At 39.5% G+C, this 17,846-nt stretch overlaps 1 protein-coding gene across 1 annotated transcript in view; it reads left to right on the forward strand.

Annotated features, from left to right (window-relative positions):
- Window positions 1-17,385: 17,385 nt before the first annotated feature.
- The window catches only part of NDUFV2 (NADH dehydrogenase (ubiquinone) flavoprotein 2, 24kDa), a 13,526-nt gene continuing 13,065 nt past the window's right edge, over window positions 17,386-17,846 (forward strand). The window contains exon 1 of the mRNA XM_010006931.1: window positions 17,386-17,406. Coding sequence (XP_010005233.1) covers window positions 17,386-17,406 — 21 coding nt within the window. The remainder of the gene's footprint in view (window positions 17,407-17,846) is intronic.

Consider the following 17,846-nt stretch of genomic DNA (forward strand, 5'->3'; position numbering starts at 1 on the left):
TTTGGATATGTTTTGCAGCCCCTCTGTAATTTGCAATTGATTACAGTCAAAATGGTGCATTATGAAAGAGCTGCTGCCTGTTAAAGTATTTCTGGTGAGAATCCATTAGTGAAAATTTATGTTCCATCAGTGAAATTTCCATTAGTGAAATTAGTTATATAGCAAACATACCTATCTACTAAGTGCTGGATCGACATTCCTCTCCCTCCCCACCTCATAACTGGCTCATAAGTCATAGCAGAGCTTCTGACCACTGCTACCCCAGAGAAATAAAATGGGAGTATTTTTGAATATGGAGTGTCTGGTACAAAGCAGGAACTTGCCTGTGAAGGGAAATTATCCATACAGCTATAGGAATATACTTCTGTAGGTAGTTTTTCTCAGGATTTGGAATGTGTTTTTTTCAATATAATATATGTCCCTTCAAAAGCACTTTAAGCCAAAATGAAAAAAAACTTAAAATCACATAGAATTTCACAAGGGGACTGAAATTAATATACTGTCAATGATGTAATTAAAACCAATAGAGATGATGGACTTCCCCAGAGAAAAACACCCTTGAAGTTGATCAGTTCTGCATTAGAGGTTCTTTCATCCCCAATAATAAAAAAGGGTGTAAAACACAAACTCACTGTCACATAAGCTGTTACATTTCGTGATGCCCCACAGAATGAGATGGCTAGAGAGGGTGTCTTGCATTTACATATGTTGTCATGACAGCCCTGAATACAGGCATCTCAGAGGAACAGTTATCCCTAGCTCACCTTACTGGAGATTTGCATTTCAGTTCTGAGACCCTGCTGGCATTTGGGGAGCACAGGGCATCCAGGCTGCTGTGTTTTCCCTGTCTAGCACCACAGGTTCCTTGACCTCAGTGCAACAATGTGGAAAACAGATTGTGAAGCTCAGCCCTCACACAGGTTTTTAAAAATAAACACATTTACATCTTGTGACTGAAAGCTAGCACAGGCTGTTTCATTGCTTTCAATAAATGCTCCATAGCATCTAAAGATTTATCAGCTTGGGAGGTTTTAATGTATCATCATAATTACATTTGCCTTTGGTAAATTTGCCTAGAATGTCTTTCCAGAGGAATAAATTGCAGCATAGCCAGGGAGATGAGAAATTGCTATTCACAAACTACTGCCTTCTGAAGATTAACTTATAAAAATATATGCTGACTTAGGCAGTACTCTTCATTGTCATTTTGGGGATGAAGATTTGGTTATATTAAGATTTCTTACACACTCAGGAGTGTCCTCACACATATAGAAACAAGAAGAACTGGTGAGCTCTGAAAATAAATCACTTAGCTTTGCTTGGAGATTTTTAGGAAATTCTAAAGGCTGTGAAGATATAAAAAGATACTAAAATACTTCAATTTGTCATAAGAAAAGTCACTTTTCAGTGAGCAGTGGAATACAGAGCCAGTACTTTCATCAGAGGCATATTCTAAGGGTAGTCAGGGCACAGCATCAAAGAAGTGAGTCAAGTGGCAGATCTTGGTTGACAAAAATTTTGGAAAAGTCAGGTACCCAAGATCTATGTAAAAAGCTTGGCCTGTCAGTGACTGTTCTTCCTAGGAGTAAGCAAGACAAAGGATTGTGATAGCAGGAAAAGAGAGTTTCATGAGTCTGGCAAGTAAAAGCAGTGCTGGAGCTCAGTACTCAACCTCTGACATAATACATCTATTTCATTACCTACAGAATAGAAGGAGGAAAAGCAAGATGAGAAAACCTAACATTGAGGTTATCACTCAACCAGGTTTTACAGTTTTCTGACAGCACTTTCCTTCTCAAGACATAAACATGATATAGAGAAGAACATTTATAAATTATTAAGTGACCTGTAGTCTTATGGATCCATTCAGGTATTATGGGAGTCATTAATATGTTACAACAATAAAGAAAATGCCTAGGATTTGTTCTTTTGAAACATAGATTAAAAATTATGCCAGTATGTTCCTATTATTTTGTTTGTTTCAACACTTTATTATGTGGATCTGCACATTCCTGGAATTTTACATGCAAGTTGGTGCCTCTTAGTTCTTCCTCCCATATGAACCAAAGCATTAACTGGGCTATATTTTCAGTAAGTAGAGCTGCATATGCACACATCTGTGCTTACATGTGCAAATCCCAAAGATGTGCTTGCAGCTGAATGTTTTAATGTCTGTCACTTGCATGAAAAATGTTATCAAAAAAGGGTAAAAATATAAGTATGTTTTGTATCAAATTATAGGCCTCATTTTCCTGGAAAGACTTGAGCATATGAATACATATAAATATGAATAATACTTCAACTGACATGTTATCTCCTTTTGGGCTCATTCAAGTGGGAGAAATCAGCTCCATATTTAGGAAACTACTTATTTGAATGGTAAGATACCCAAACATCATATGCTGGCCCAAAACCTTCTGGTGCTATTGCACTCCCTGAATCACCAAAGGCATGTTGGGTTGTTTCAGGCAGCTTTTGTTGCGGGGACACTCCAACTAGAGTGGAATTGTCCCATAAAATCTCAGAAAACTGTTTTGTTGTCAAAGTAGTGTAAAGAAGTGCATGCTTTTCTCAAAGAACTGCTATAAATTATCTTCCTGGTCATAAATTGTCAATAAGAACATGGTTTGCAAATAGGCAAGCACTTGGAACACAGCACTCCTTTAAGAGGAAATGTTTGTGCACCCCGCTTTACATTTTGGTCAAAATTCTTCCTAAGTATAAAATCTCTTGCCAGAGCTCTGCAGGGTCAGAGCAATGTGCACACTTTTTTCTTGAAAGTTATGAAATTTGGTCACAACGGTCATCTCCTTTGCAGGGAACTGATTTCCAAGATTCTTTTAATAGTTCTTTTACACAGTATTCAGCTGTTCTGGATTGTAGAAAAAGCTATCTTATCCCATTGGCTATAAGATGAGCAAAAGCAGGTTAATTTCTCTGGCTAAATTGAATCTGTGTGAGTAGCCCTTAATTTATACAGTATTTTTTTCTAATTTTTTTCCTTAATGGAACCATTCAAAGTAAAATTATTCTGACAAAGAAGGGAGCCACAGCATCAGGTGAAAACCATCTGGTGCCTGCTCCATTTTATCTTGCAGATTGTGACCATAGGATGATTTTATAAACACATTATCTCCCTAGTCTCCAGCCTCCTTTTGTCTTGTGTTCTTCTAGCTTGGGAATACTCCACATTGTCTACTTCAGTATGTCTTCTTACCCTTCTTAGAGCACCCCTCACAGCAGGAGAGAGCAGGGTCATCTATGGATTGGTTGGTACAATAATGTCTCCCTTCTGACATTCACATGGGTTTGGGAGTTTAAGTGTCTTCAAAACACCAGCATGATTCACACGTTTTTTGTTGTCATAAGTGTCATGCTTCTGTGATACATCATTGAGAAGGAAAAGCCCTAACCCCCACAGCTCAGAAGTGTGATTATTTTAGCTATTAAGTATTGCAATCTAGAAGATGGCACAGTTAACAATAAAAGGCTGTGCATTGTTTTCTTCCAAATATTTGACTGAGGTTCTCTCTAGTATTTAACTTCACAGCCATCTCATGAAAACGTAGATATCTATAATAAATAGCATACTACACACAAAAAAAATTTATCTGCTCCACCACATTGTCTTTATTAATAATATACAAACAATGCCTCTTATACATGTTTGGATTCTTTATGCTACTGCAGTTAAAGTGAAAATACTTTATTACCAATAGTTTAAAATGGGTGTATACAAGGGTGTAAATGGGTGTATACATGATGAACCCAAAAGTAAAAAAAGGTTAAGAAAATAGGGAGGGTCTACAGAGAGACTTGGATAGATTAGATCATTGGGCTAATGTTAATGGTCCGGGCTTCAACAAGGCCAAGTGCTGGGTCTTGCACCCGGGGCCACAACAACCCCCTGCAATGCTACAGGCTTGGGGAAGTGTGGCTGGAAAGTGTCTGGCAGAAAAGAACCTGGGGGTTCTAATTGTCAAGCGGCTGAATATGAGCCAGCAGTGTGCCCAGGTGGCCAAGAAAGCCAATGGCATCCTGGCCTGTATTAGAGATAGTGTGACCAGCAGAAGTAGAGAGGTGATTGTTCCCCTGTCCTCAGCACTGGTGAGGCCACACCTGGAGTGTTCAGTCCAGTTTTGGGCACCTCAATTCAAGAGAGATATCAAGGTGCTGGAGCAATTACAGAGGAGGGCAATGAAGCTGGTGAAGGGCCTAGAGATTAAGGAGCTTGAGAATGGAGCTTGAAGGAGCTGGGAATGTTTAGTTTGAGGAAGAGGAGGCTGAGGGGACTCATCAGTCTTTATAACTACCCGAGAGGACATTGTAGAGAGGTTAGTGCTTGTCTCTTCTCACAGGTACTTAGCGACAGAACAAGAGGGAATGGCTTCAAGCTGCAACAAGGTAGGTTTAGATTGGACATTAGGAATTATTTTTTTTCACAGAGAGAGTGGTCAGACACTGGAATAGGCTGGCCAGGGGGGGGGGGGGTGGGTACAGCATAACTACCCGAGAGGACATTGTAGAGAGGTTAGTGCTTGTCTCTTCTCACAGGTACTTAGCGACAGAACAAGAGGGAATGGCTTCAAGCCGCAACAAGGTAGGTTTAGATTGGACATTAGGAATTATTTTTTTTCACAGAGAGAGTGGTCAGACACTGGAATAGGCTGCCCAGGGAGGTGGTTGAGGCACCATCCATGGATGTGTTTAAGAGTTGTTTGGATGTGGTGTTGGTGGATATGGTTTAGGGGAGAACTTTGTAGGGTAGGGATGATGGTTGGATTCGGTGATCTCAAGGGTCTTTTACAACCTGAATGGTTCTATGATTCTATGAAAATCATAGGTGAATGTGAACAGAATTTTTGCATGGTACCAGATACCACAAACTCTATTTAGTGTATTTGAGATTAAATTAAGTAGTCCTTAGTTTTCTTCCCACGGTAGACAGACCACACATCAAAAATGAAGCTATCAAAAAATCACTGAAGTCAGCTCTATCTACCCAGTATATTTTTACTCTATAAGTATTTATATAGGGCCTGTTCTTTCTCTACAACTTAAAGAGTAAAGGCTCACGTTTACTTAGGAAACAGCAGTAGCTGGAGAAGTCATTGCCCCACAACTAAATAAAACCAGTGCTAGTTCCTCCACAGTGCACGCTGAAGATGGGTTTCAGCTAAGGCACCAGCTCAGATCCTATCTGATCTGCTCAGATGTAGCATCTTGTCCCGCTAACCGGAGACCTGAGCACTGGACACAAACGCCCACTGGGTGGCACTAAATAACAAGCCTGGGCAGGAGTATTGCCGTGTATCCTATACCGGCGATGGAACCAGCTGCGTTCGCCTAAAAGGTCACAGGATGCTGCCGACACAGCTGCGCATATTCCTCAAATATTCTGAATTTTAACAGAACATTTTCTATCAAGTTGGCCTTTAAAATTCACAAATGCAGCGCTGTACTTCTGTTGTAGCGATGCAAAAGAATCACAGGATGGGGACAGAAGCTGTGGCAAAACAAAGGATTGCCTCTAAGAGATGAGCAGTTTCCTCAGTGACTATCCATCTCCTACATTAAAGCCTGCCCTTCAACCTTTTGTTTCATGGTAGCAAGTGAGACTAAATCGATCTGCCAAAGCTTTGCAAAGAAGCTGTAATGTAGTCGTTGATTAAACCTTGTTTTAAATAGTGTTCCCCATAAAGAACCATATATGGTAAAAGGAGCTGAAATTTTTTATATCCTCTCCAAAGTCAGGCAATTACAGCAGCTATAAGGCTCAGCTATAAAAGCTAAGACCTTTAGAACCAAACTAGCATAATGTTTATCCAGACATAAAGAGGCTATGAGGATAAAGCTCATTATTTCATGCCTTTCCAGATTGAGGGAGAAGTGTTACATTCATAACAACATATGGGAAGTACAGTGATAAAAAGCACCAAGGGGACATTCTGTACTGTGCTTGAATCATCCTACAAGATCTTTAGATGTTAAGATAGCTTTATACTTGCCCAGTTCTGAGGATGTCTGTGAATGAGGAGCTCTCCCTATAACTTACAACCTTTAAATTTCTTTGGGGGACTCAGAGGGCCACTGCTCTGCATCATCCCCTTCTGCTAAAATCTTTTCTATGACACGAAATACATGCTGTATATTTTAAAAGACAGGAAAAGGTTCAGTCTCTTTAAACCAACTATAGATTAAGTCCATCAAGAAGCTTTTTGGTTCCTCCTTTCAACAGTTCAGATCTTAGTGTACTACTTCCTCTAGAAGTCAAACCAGGGTAATTATGGGGAAATCTGTTCTCTTAAAAGGATGCGAAAAAGAACTTTTCCCTGGAAAACAGCCTGAAGATTGGTGATTGAAGGATTTGACATAGAAAATACAGTAAAAATATCAAGATAAAGAGCTGGAAGTTTCCTACATTTATTCATAAGTGGCATTTTTCACAGGCAAAAAATTGGCCTTGGCATTTTCCAGTCCTAAGGTCAGCCAGAAAGTTAGGTGCAGGCATAGAGTTTAAAAGCATTTCCTAATTTTGAATAGATCTGTAAACAAAGAGCAAGTGGACCAAATTCCTTCTATCCAAGCCTAAGTGAAGCCTGTGGAATTATGTCAACAGGAAAAAATTTGACCTATCTTGTTTGTAAAATGTGCAAATATAACAAATAATTTGAGTAAACAGTTCCAGAAAGAGTGCGTCGTCATCAGTCAAAATATGTTCTAGGAGACACAAGGGTAGATGGTGAGCTGAAGACTTGCATCATGGAAAAAAAGCTAAATAAGGAAAAAAATCTGCTCTAATACATTTAACCTTCCTGCTCTTATTTCTCTTTCTAGTTTATTTAGGACAGAAGCAAAATCCACTTACCAATCAGGACCAAATTCACCTCTGGTGTAATTTGGCTGCATCTAAGACTAAGATTGAATTGATATTTTGACTGCCAGTGGATTACAGACAGTGGGTGTGGATAAAGTGTGGGATACAATTCTATCTATATACACAGAATCACAAATGATTTTGTAGGAAAGGATCTTAAAGAATATCAAGCTCCACAGGCTGCCATGGGCAGGGACTCCTCCCACTAGACCAGGTTGCTCAAAACCCCATCCAACCTGACCTTGAATACTTCCAGGGAGAGGAAACCAAGCCAAATTAAGACCCAATGAACATACTTAGTGTCCAATGCATGGATTAAAACCACTCCAGTATCCAAATGCACAGGAGACCTGGTCCATTGGATTCACAGATATCCTGTTCACATGCTCAGCTCTTGTGTGGCATTACTGCTCCCAGCAGGAGTTTCTTCTCAGGCCCTGCAAAGCCTCATACATTGGTGTGTATATCAGAAACTGCTTTTTACCAACCATTGTAGCTGGGACCTGGGGACCACTGTAATGGGAGAGTTCTCAGAGGACAAGCCAGTCAAGCAGGCATCTAATTATGCTCAGCTTTTAGGCAATCCATCTGTTAACAATGGAAAATCAAGCATTAATTAAGCATACAAAACTAATCATGAAGCCTTAAGTCTGCAGTACTGTGAAACTGATGCTGCATTGCGGTTTCTGATGGCTACATCACTTGACAGGTCTTAGCCTCCAGGGTTGCGGTGGCTGTTTGAGAGCTCTCTGGCAGGGGAGGCTAGAACCAAAGGGGGCATATCCTCCCTGTCCCAAAATCCACTGTCTGTCACCTGTGTTTACATACAGCTTACCCATGGGTCAAGACTAATCTGGTCCAAAGTATTAACTCCTCTTTACCTAGGCCAGCCTCTTCAGGTGGTTGCTACTTGTTTGCAGATTTCACGCTGGCCATCTAATTCTTTCATGTTTTTGCAGACTGGATAAAGTTATTTTAGCCCTACAATTTGGTTGAACTATGCCAAGCAAACAGATATTACACAGTATTTCACTTCCTACACTAAATAGTGTTGTGGTACATCTGGGTGCAGGGCAAACTGGATGCCTCATGTTTCTGCTTTAAGTCAAGCAGACTTGTAGTCTATCAGGGTAAAATGCAAACAAAATCTATTTCACAGATAAAATCTTTCTCACTGTAAAGGCATCCCTGTTGGCTCTTGCTTCCTGCCATTCTGGAGACAAACAAGCTGATCCTGCAAGATCAGAATGATCTTCCATCTTTTACAGAATGATTTTCCATCTTTTGTCAAATCACCTTTTACTCAGCATGTTAGAGTCACTGAGCCACCTAAGAACAGCCACCACTCCTCCTCTACCTGAGCCACTTAAAAGCTGCCTTCTCACCATCAGATAGAAGCAAAATGTAAATGTGCATTTAAATGTTGGGGTGGTTAAATGGGAATGGGTCATTCATGTGCTTAAATGTTAAGATTATGACTGTACACTTCTCTGACTTACAACTTGGTAGCTTAAATGATTACTTGTTTAATGAGGGCTGGATATAAATATAGGATGGAATTTATTATCTCTTGTTCTTCAACTGTGAACTACAGCAGATGGTTTCAGTCTATGCAGATTAAGAGCAAAGTAATACATTTTGTATTTCCAGAATAACTTAACACCAATTGCAGTTAGATCATGTAAAATAGGAAAGACAGCAATCTAAGCACTGAACATCTACAGATTTGAGCAGATTTTGAGATTATAAATATTACATTTGGCAGTTCAGAGTCATCCACAGCACAAATGGATGAGAAACTGAATGAATCTGCAATAGGACTGGGATTTGGTTCCCCTTTCGTTTACACCAGTCTTACACTCAAGCCTTTACAGTAATTTCCAATACAACTTTTTCTGCAGGGCCCCTTGTTAGAACTAGTTTTGTCACTGGAACAGGTCCTCTGAGTACAGCTCTCTTACAACCTATCCTTGTCTCCAGGAGGTTAAATCAAAGCATTAAACAGGAGAAGACAGAAGTACATATGGGACAGATGGAGAAGTGCAAGGGAACAACACAATAGTACCCATCAGTGTGACTGGTATCAGTGCCAGCAGTCTTAACTGTTGTCATCGGTTGTTTTTATATCAGAGCAAAGGAGAACTTTAACAAGAAATCGAAAGGTTATTTTAAGTATTTGTACATACAGGAAGTTTCTCCCCAGTGGGCAGCACAGGGAGAGCATGAAAAAAATGTGCAATGAAGGCCAGCAAAACAGTGTAAAATATAAGATTTTCCACAGAACTACCACCTTGAAGGCAACATACCTACACATGGGTCTGTCCAGGAGCTTCCAAGTGTCTGGTTTTGGTGCATAGCTCACCATCCTGCAGCCCAGATGGCTGAATTAATGCCAAAGATGAGCTGGCAATTCCAAGCCAGGCAATCTCTCATCATTCTGTATGAGGACAATGTCCAGGATAGAGAGAGCACTGTCGTGCACAACAGCATCTGCAGTGGAGTCAGGCATTTCTATTATTGAGTTTGTGTCAAGGTAGGTCCTTGCTTACCTCTAAGGAGTTCTGCAGTGCAGAACAGACCATGGATTTTGTCAGGCAGGGTCTATGCCACAGTATGCTACCTAGTGTGTTTGTTGTTCCCATAGTTCCTGCTGTCATGCAGTTTCTGACATAGAAATAGCTGTGAATCAAAATAATTATGGTAATTTAATAGAAGAAATAAAAAAGGTATGAATGCATCTTTAGAAGGGGGAAAGAGACCTAGGAAGTGAAAGTAAACCTTTGGAGAATAAAAGAAAGTCAGAATTTTCCCTTATTTTGTGGCCAAATTTGGAGAAACAGTATTTGCAGCAATATTCTGAATTGCAGAGTGAGGAAAGATTGAAATCACTAGAACATTTACTAAGGAGAGAGAAAAAATGTGACAGTTACTGAAATAAATAATAGACCTTGGTGTCAGCAAAGTACAAGGGCAGAATCTGCATTAAAGTGGTATTTTTGATGAAACCCCAGATAGCAATTGTAAATTGCCTGTTAAGATGAGAGACGAAAAGAGAAAGGACAATGAGGCAATAAACAGGAAAGGCAGGTGAGTTCAAGGGCATTATTTTAAGATGGGACAGGTTAAATCATGTCTGTGAAGAGGATAAACCAAGGAGAAGTGAGGATGAAGACTGAATATGATAAAAGATAACGTGGTGAGTGGGGAACAGAAAGAGTGGATAAGATTATGCCTCCTTAGGAACATGGTCAGAAGAGGAGAACAAATGAGAAATTTGAAAACTCAGCATACACCATGGCAGGAATAGCAAGATGCAGATGAGTAAGGGCTTGTATGTTTTTTGGATCTGGTACATGACTCCTCTGTCTCCTGTTCCAGTGTGGCAATCATGAATCATTGTGTCACCTTTGGTGGTACAAGATTGGCCCAGATTCTGGTACAGTCATGCTGTTGGCACACAGGCTTGGCTCTGGGTCCTGGAAAGGTATGGGTGTGCAGGGGACACAGCTGTAGGAGGCTCTTGTGTACTAAGCAAGACCTGTGCACCAGGATACTCCTGTCAACTTGACAGTGATTTGTTTCACCATGGGTATCAAAGTGTGGGAACAGCTGGATCCTAATAATCCACAAAGGTATCAAATCAGCCTGTCTGTTCCAAATAGTCTAAATTACTTGCAAAACTTTGGATATAAGACAAGTGTATTTCCTGTGCTTGTAATTATTATCCATGAAGCTGTGAAGATAGCTCTGACTAGGACAGCATGTTGTGATTTACCCAAGGTAAAATAAATTATTTCCCTGGGGACTCACTTTGAAGCAATGGAAAGGCTGACATGACCTAGTGATAGCAAGAGCCATGCTAACAGAAACATTACATCCTGGAAACATCATCCAAGGTGAACAGATCGAAGATTAATGGAAAAATAAAAAAAACAGCTTCTGGTCTTCCAGGATCATATCTATGTAATAGGTGGGGGAGGTGGGGGGCAGAAAAAAGGAGAAAAATAAAAGTTACTGAAATACAGTGTAACTGTTACAATAAACAGGACAAGAGACAAGGATGGCAGAAATTTATTTGTGCCTTATGATACCTGACAAGGTGAGAAGCATTTGTTTTTAGAAAAGACACCAACACACTAGAAAGTCAGCACCCTAAAAGTCTTACTAGGCAAAGTAAAAATATCCCTGACAATTGCAACTACATAATAATAACAGCTGCATAACAGTAATTTGACCAGGAGTCAAATTCATTCCCAGTAGAATTTTGTTGCCTCTAGAAAGAAATTAAGATGCTGTCTCCTTTCATGCACACATTCATTGTGTTGCAATTTTTTGTTACTATTTTTTTTGTAAGCTCAACCCCAAGAGGTTTAATGCATTTTAATTTCTTTCTAAGTAGGTCAATGGTTTTCCTTTTCTGCACTGCAACTTGTAGCCTAAACCTTTATTTATTCTCTTTAGACTAGAAAAAAAAAAGCTCTGCAGAAATTTCTAGTCTACTGTAGTAATTCTACTGTATTCCACTTTTACCTCACCCACTCATTACCCACCAGGCTGTTCTCAAGTTCTTGCCTTTCCATCTGCTAGTCCTTCACAGGTAAGAATTCAGGGAGGAAGGTATTCCAGAAAGATGAAAGCTGCATACTGCATAAAAGAGAAAATTTGTTCTGAAAGAGCAGGACAAGGCAACGCAGCTTGGTACTAGAGCTGCCAACCATTCTGATCATGCATGATCTTTGTAAAAAGACAGTAATATGCTGACCACCAGAAGCTTAAAACAGCCTGAAGTGACATTCTGTGATGTCCTTCCTGCATTTATCTCCATTGAAAATTACAGTTGCCTCTCCTTCCACCCCCGCAGAAGACTTGCAGACCTTCAAAATACAATAAGCCACAAACATAAAAACATAATAATTTACCCAGCATGAAGTGCAGAGATACTGCAGTGAGGGAGTGCTGTACAGTGATGGAGGGAATTAGAGTACATTCCAGGCAGTAACTGTGTATGGGGAGGTTCATCTCTGATTGTTTACCTGAAAGGTAGAGGGAATGCATTGGTAATTTTTTTGCTTGGGATGCTAAATGCTGCAACTTCACTGGTTGCATTTTTTCAGCACCCTGAAATCCAGCTTATAAATCAAGGGTCATGCCACAGGGACTGTTGTGTTACTTTGGAGTTTATGAAAGCAAGCAGAACAACATTCAGACTCCCACCCCTGCCAGCACAAGATGTAAGGTTCACATGCACTGGAGAAGGAAGACAAATAATAAATGAGCTAAATAATGAAGCCTAGCTGTACCTAATTATAGTTCTAGTTGCACTTCTGAATAAAGAAAGTTCAAAGCTGCTGCAAAAAGATGCTGATCCCTTTTCTGAATGGTGTTATAACTTCACAGATTATTAACATGGGAAAGTCTGGCAATGCCAATGGAAGTCACATCAGCCTTTCATAGCCTTGTTGAGAAATAGTGTATCTTACAACAGTTTATTTACACATTAAAACATTCTTAAGCTTAAATTAACATTTAGCTTGAATGCAGAAGTAATGTAGGAAGTAAAATGAAATTGTGTAGACTATTTGAAATCTGTTCTTCCTCATAGATTCCTTCCTGACTTGGAAGACTGACTAAGGAAAGTAGCTCTTCAGGCACTGTACATAGTCAGGAGAGAGTCAGTTATCTACAGAAGAAGTGCAAGTTCCTAACCTGGGCATTTAAGTGTTTAATGTTAAGTGTGTGAATATATTTACCTCCTCATCCCTCTCTATTAATAGTTTAACTGACAAGAAGTTGTTCCTTGTGCCCTTTCCATGCCAGAAACCAGGGATTATGAATGCCTGGGAAAGGAATTTCTCTCGGACTAAGGGAAAAACATGGTCCATGGAATATAAGTCAGTGGTGGTGTGTTCTTTTGCCTCTTGGTGATTTGTTCTATATGACTGGTGTTCAATACACTTGTCTCATCTTTCCTACCTGTAAAAGAAATACAGTAATTTATAATCACATTCTAAAATATGTCTTAATTTTGGATAACAAAGTCTTAATTATATAACAACTACCATTATTTCATTCCCAGCCCAAATATCCATCCATAGGGGCAGAGGAAAGTTATTGTTACATATTTCTAAATAATGTGAGTACTAGAAAAAAAAGGACAGCTTAAATTAAGATACTTTTGAAACTTTACGTGCATTTCCATTTTCATATCTAATATGAAATGTACTTTCACCGAGATGAAATTTAAGTTGCTATAGCATATTGAAACAACTGCATTTGTAGAGAGTACGAATCTAATCAAGCTACTTACAAAATTGTACAATGCCTTTGTGCAAATTTTAAACACCATTAAGGTATTTTTCATTATCCCTTATTCCATCAGTGGAAGAATGTCTCATATTACTGTACAGGTTTCCTCGTTAAACCTCAGCAACACTCAAGCAACATGTAGGAACTCAAACAGTGTGAGGGCATGTTGAATGAAGTGCAGTGTTCCATAAAAGAAGTACATTGTATAGAAAAAACATATAATGTGTTGCTAATCTGTAACACTATCTGTAAACAGAACAGACTGCATCATGAAGGGATGCCAACTAGTTATTGTTGAATTTAAGCACAGATTACTTTATATTTAAATATTTATCATACTTCATGATAGAAGATTAAATAACTGGCTAAACCATGCATCAATATTTTACTGAGTTCATGTCTCCATAGCTAATGCAAAACTTCTTATGCAGCGGGTGTTGTATAAAGATGCAGAGATTACATGCCTTTTATCTGCATTAGGTACATAATACAAATATTGCCTGAGCTGATTTTAATTGTCTTTCTCCATCATATACTGGTACTACTGTAATTTTCTTAATGCAAAATGTAGAAGAGAGATGCAAATTTATTGTCTGTAGCACTCAAGCTATGAAGGCAAAGTGATCATCAATAAAAGAATTTAAATATATCTGTTGTATACTATGGGCTGTGAAAGCTCCTATCTCACAAACCAGTAAGCATGGTCCTCTAATGAGGAAAATCAGTTCAGTTCTCTCTCCTTTCATAGAGCTATCTACCAGCACAGAAGATATGGCCAGTAGCCTGTGGCAGTGTCCTGGTGGCTCCTTCTTTAGCAGTATTTTTCCAGATGCTACAGCACCGACTACACCTTTCAGGGCTCTCTGGAATAGTAAGGTTTATTTTATCCCCGTCAGCCTCCTCCTGGAGATGTATTCCCTGGTGTTCACTTCCAGGTTGCATTTTAATTGTTATTCAGCACTGTGGCTAAGCATTTGTGGCAGGCTTTTTTTTCCATGTTCCATATTCCTTCTCATTTTCTTTCCACTCTATACTGCAGTTATTTCTTTGAAGAAAAATATTACTCAGAAATGCTTCCATGTACAACATTCACACTATCCATGCCATCATCTTTTCTTGGAAGAATACCTTCTATAATGCTAATAAATAGCCATTCTAATAGAATGAATAGACAGCTCATTGCCTGTTTTGTCTCTGCTTTGCTTACAGAAATGAGCCTCAGATCATACTTCTCACTAATTCTGGTCTATAACACATTAAATTGTTGATGAATTAAATAAAATCTATCACAAGGATAGCAACATTTTTTCATCTGAAACACCCCTGGTATAAAAGTCTTTTTTTTTTGTCTTTTTTTTTTTTTTTGCATGCTGTTGCAATGTGAAGATTGCAACTGATAATGTTTTGTTTTCTGATGTTTTCAAGTTTTAATTATTTAATATGATCTCCTCTCTTTGCCCCCTTCACACTGCTTAAAATAGATCACTGTGCTGATTGAATATGAACATACTAATGTATAATGCTGAGGTTTCAAAAAGATCTTAATAGCCTTTTATTTTTCTCTTTTTTAAAAATTGTGGACAGCAGAGCTGACTAAAGGTGTTCTAATGTGATAAGAAGCCTTTGATACCAGTTGATAGTATTTAAGTTCTCTCCAGATCGCCTGTTTTCAGAAGAATCTCTTTGAGTGGCTTTCCAATATTCACAGCTCCTGCATTGCAAATTACCATTTATATTACTTAATGTTAAAGCATGTATCATACGACAATTAAAATTGAACATTTTCAAGTATGATTGGTTAATAGCACTATACTGCTATGACTGGAAGTACTACTTTTGAATGTCAGAAAACACACAGTGAATTAATGTACATGAATAACAGATTGAACATTAATGAAAGCTGATTTGTTTACTTTTGTATTCAAGGTGGAGAGTAATGTAACAGTCGTTAAATATTCCTAGCATGCTTCCATTTAAAGCAAAAGCCTGAAAGCAATTATTTGGCATAATGCATACTAATAAAGAAATCCAATGACACAGTAAATAATTATTTGATTGCAAGAACAATTCTCTAGCCTACGTTTGCAGAAAACAGTAATATTCTCCAGCTCTCCCTTACTAGCCCATGCCATTAGAGCTTGTGATGCTGATGGGGACAGGGTGCAAAGTTACAGAAAGAGGTGGTCTGGCCACTCCTCACCCACCCTTGCACACCTGCCCTATTGGAGACGTAGGCATAAGCACATATCACAGAATCACACAAAATCACAGAATAGTCATGATTGAAAAGGACCTCTAAGATCATTGAGTCAAATCACCTGCTGCATCAAAAGATTAAACACAGGGAATCTTACTGTCCTTAATGCAGCTTCCTTTAATGATGGGTTACACTGGAAAAGGAATTGTCTGAAATCACTGTGGTCCCTAAGAACCCCTTTTGGGTATCACTGGCTGTTGGAGCAGGTGTACACCCTCTGTCTGTGGTGCAACATCAGGTTCTGCATGGGCAAGGCTTTGGCACTTCAGTTTTGTGTGTGCAGAAAACAGAAAGCACAAAGCAATAGGAAAGTCTGTGGATCTCTGCAAATAATGGACTCCTTTTCAGGGCCACACTGTTTCCAATTTATTTTTTCAGTATTGTCATTTGATATACAGACTCAGTTTAAATTACAAATGCCTCTAAATATTCTCTTTTTTTCCCCTTATCTGGTAGAACATTTATGAAGTCCAACTGAAAAAAGCATATTGGGTTAAATTAGATAATTAATAAATTACCATTATTATATATTTTATAGTATTCAAATAAATGTTTATTAATTTATCTGCATAGCAATGGCCCCTGAATCTAATCATACATGGCCTTTGCTATTTTTAGACTGTATGCCTTGGGCAGATGCTCAACAGGGTAAAAAATCTGGTTTAGCAATGGAATCTGTAATCTGTGCTTGAATATCACTGCACCATTATATTTGCTCTGCTGTAGGTAGTTTTTTAAGTGTTTCAAGAACTCTTCTCAAGGCAGCATATGAGTACAGCAATGAGATTTATGACTAAATAATTAGTGAAAACAAATCAATGAAACTATAAAATACTGGTAGCAGCACTTAAATTACAAATGCCAACAGCAGCTCCCAGCATTGAGGAAATAAAGAATAAGGAGAAGGAAGACAACCAGTGACTGCAGTAAACTCATTTGTAAAAGGCAATTATCTAACCAGAGAGCTAGCACCACATTCTAACTAACCTGTGCAAATGAAAAGGATTCCTTAAATGGACACTAATTACAGTAACCATTGCCAAATACAAGGATGCACATATAGACCCATGTGTATGTATATATGTCATTATCTGAAAGAGCAGCGAGTATCTTAAATTGTCTTAAACGTGCATTACTTAGTGTTTTGGGCTTTGTCTAGAGCTATCTGTTGAGATGTACTGGGGCTGCTGTCTCACCGTACACGCAGGTTTCCTTACAGGACCCCTAAACTACACCCGTGTAGCCACTGTGGTTGTGTCTGACTTGCCTGTCGTGACAGGTCTGCTCTGACAGCTTCTCATCTACTACCACCCCCAAGTCCTTCTCCGCAGGGCTGCTCTCCAGCCATTCTCCCCACAGCCTGTATTTGTGCCTGGGGTTGTGCTGACCCAGGTGCAGGAACCTGTACTTGGCCTTGTTGAGCTTCATGAGATTTGCACGGGCCCAACTCTCCAGCCTGTCAAGGTCTCTCTGGCTGGCATCTCCTTTCTCTAAGGTGTCAACTGCTACACACAGCTTGGTATTGTCAGCAAACTTGATAAGGATACACTCAATCCCACTGCCCATGTTTCCAACAAAGATGTTAAGCAGCACTGGTCCAAATACTGACCCCTGCAGAACACCACTCATCACTTGAACATCAGCTGATGTTTTGCAAAGCAGCAATGCTGAGTACTCAGTGTTATAAAATATTTCCTTCTTAGTTGTCATTTGAATAATGTGGATTTATTCTAGTGAAAAGGATACATTTGCATTCCTCACAAAACCTGAATGATAAGGGGAATGCACAAGGAGGATCTGTTTCTAACTACCTGTTGCAGCCAAGGAAGAGCCCATTACTTAGATTTTCTTCAGTTCCAATATTTGTACTGCATTGATTGAATAATACTGTAAAACAAGAATGTTTATCAAAGGCCAAGAAGACAAGTCTTGCTTTTTCTAACCAATGGAGGTCAAAGTAATAGAGGTAAGCAGATATTAAATACCCCTATCAACAAAACTGGGTGGGAAGCAGGAAAAGAGAGGACCAACAAAACCCTCACCTGTTTCTGTAATTTCCTTCAGTTTATTACACATCCTTGCTTCTAAAGGAACGTGCTTCTTCACACTGATGTTAGTCACTGAATAACTCCCACACAAACCCAGCAGTTCGCTCCCCTTGCTTGACACAGACCTTCCACCTCTGACAGGACAGGAATTCCACACCCGCAGGAGGGGCAGCCTGGATACCTTCTCCTTGCAGAGCAGGCAGGCATTACACACCTGCTGACAGGGCAGGGCAGGGCAGGGCAGGGCAGGGCAGGGCAGGGCCAGCAGCGACCCGCTCCCGTCAGGCGAGCGACCATCAGCGGGGCCGGCACAGGCCGCTCTAACGGCCCAACAACGGCCCAACAACGGCCCAACAAC

Source organism: Chaetura pelagica, unplaced genomic scaffold (assembly GCF_000747805.2).
Source record: "Chaetura pelagica isolate M959 unplaced genomic scaffold, ChaPel_1.0 scaffold109, whole genome shotgun sequence".
NCBI lineage: Eukaryota > Metazoa > Chordata > Aves > Apodiformes > Apodidae > Chaetura > Chaetura pelagica.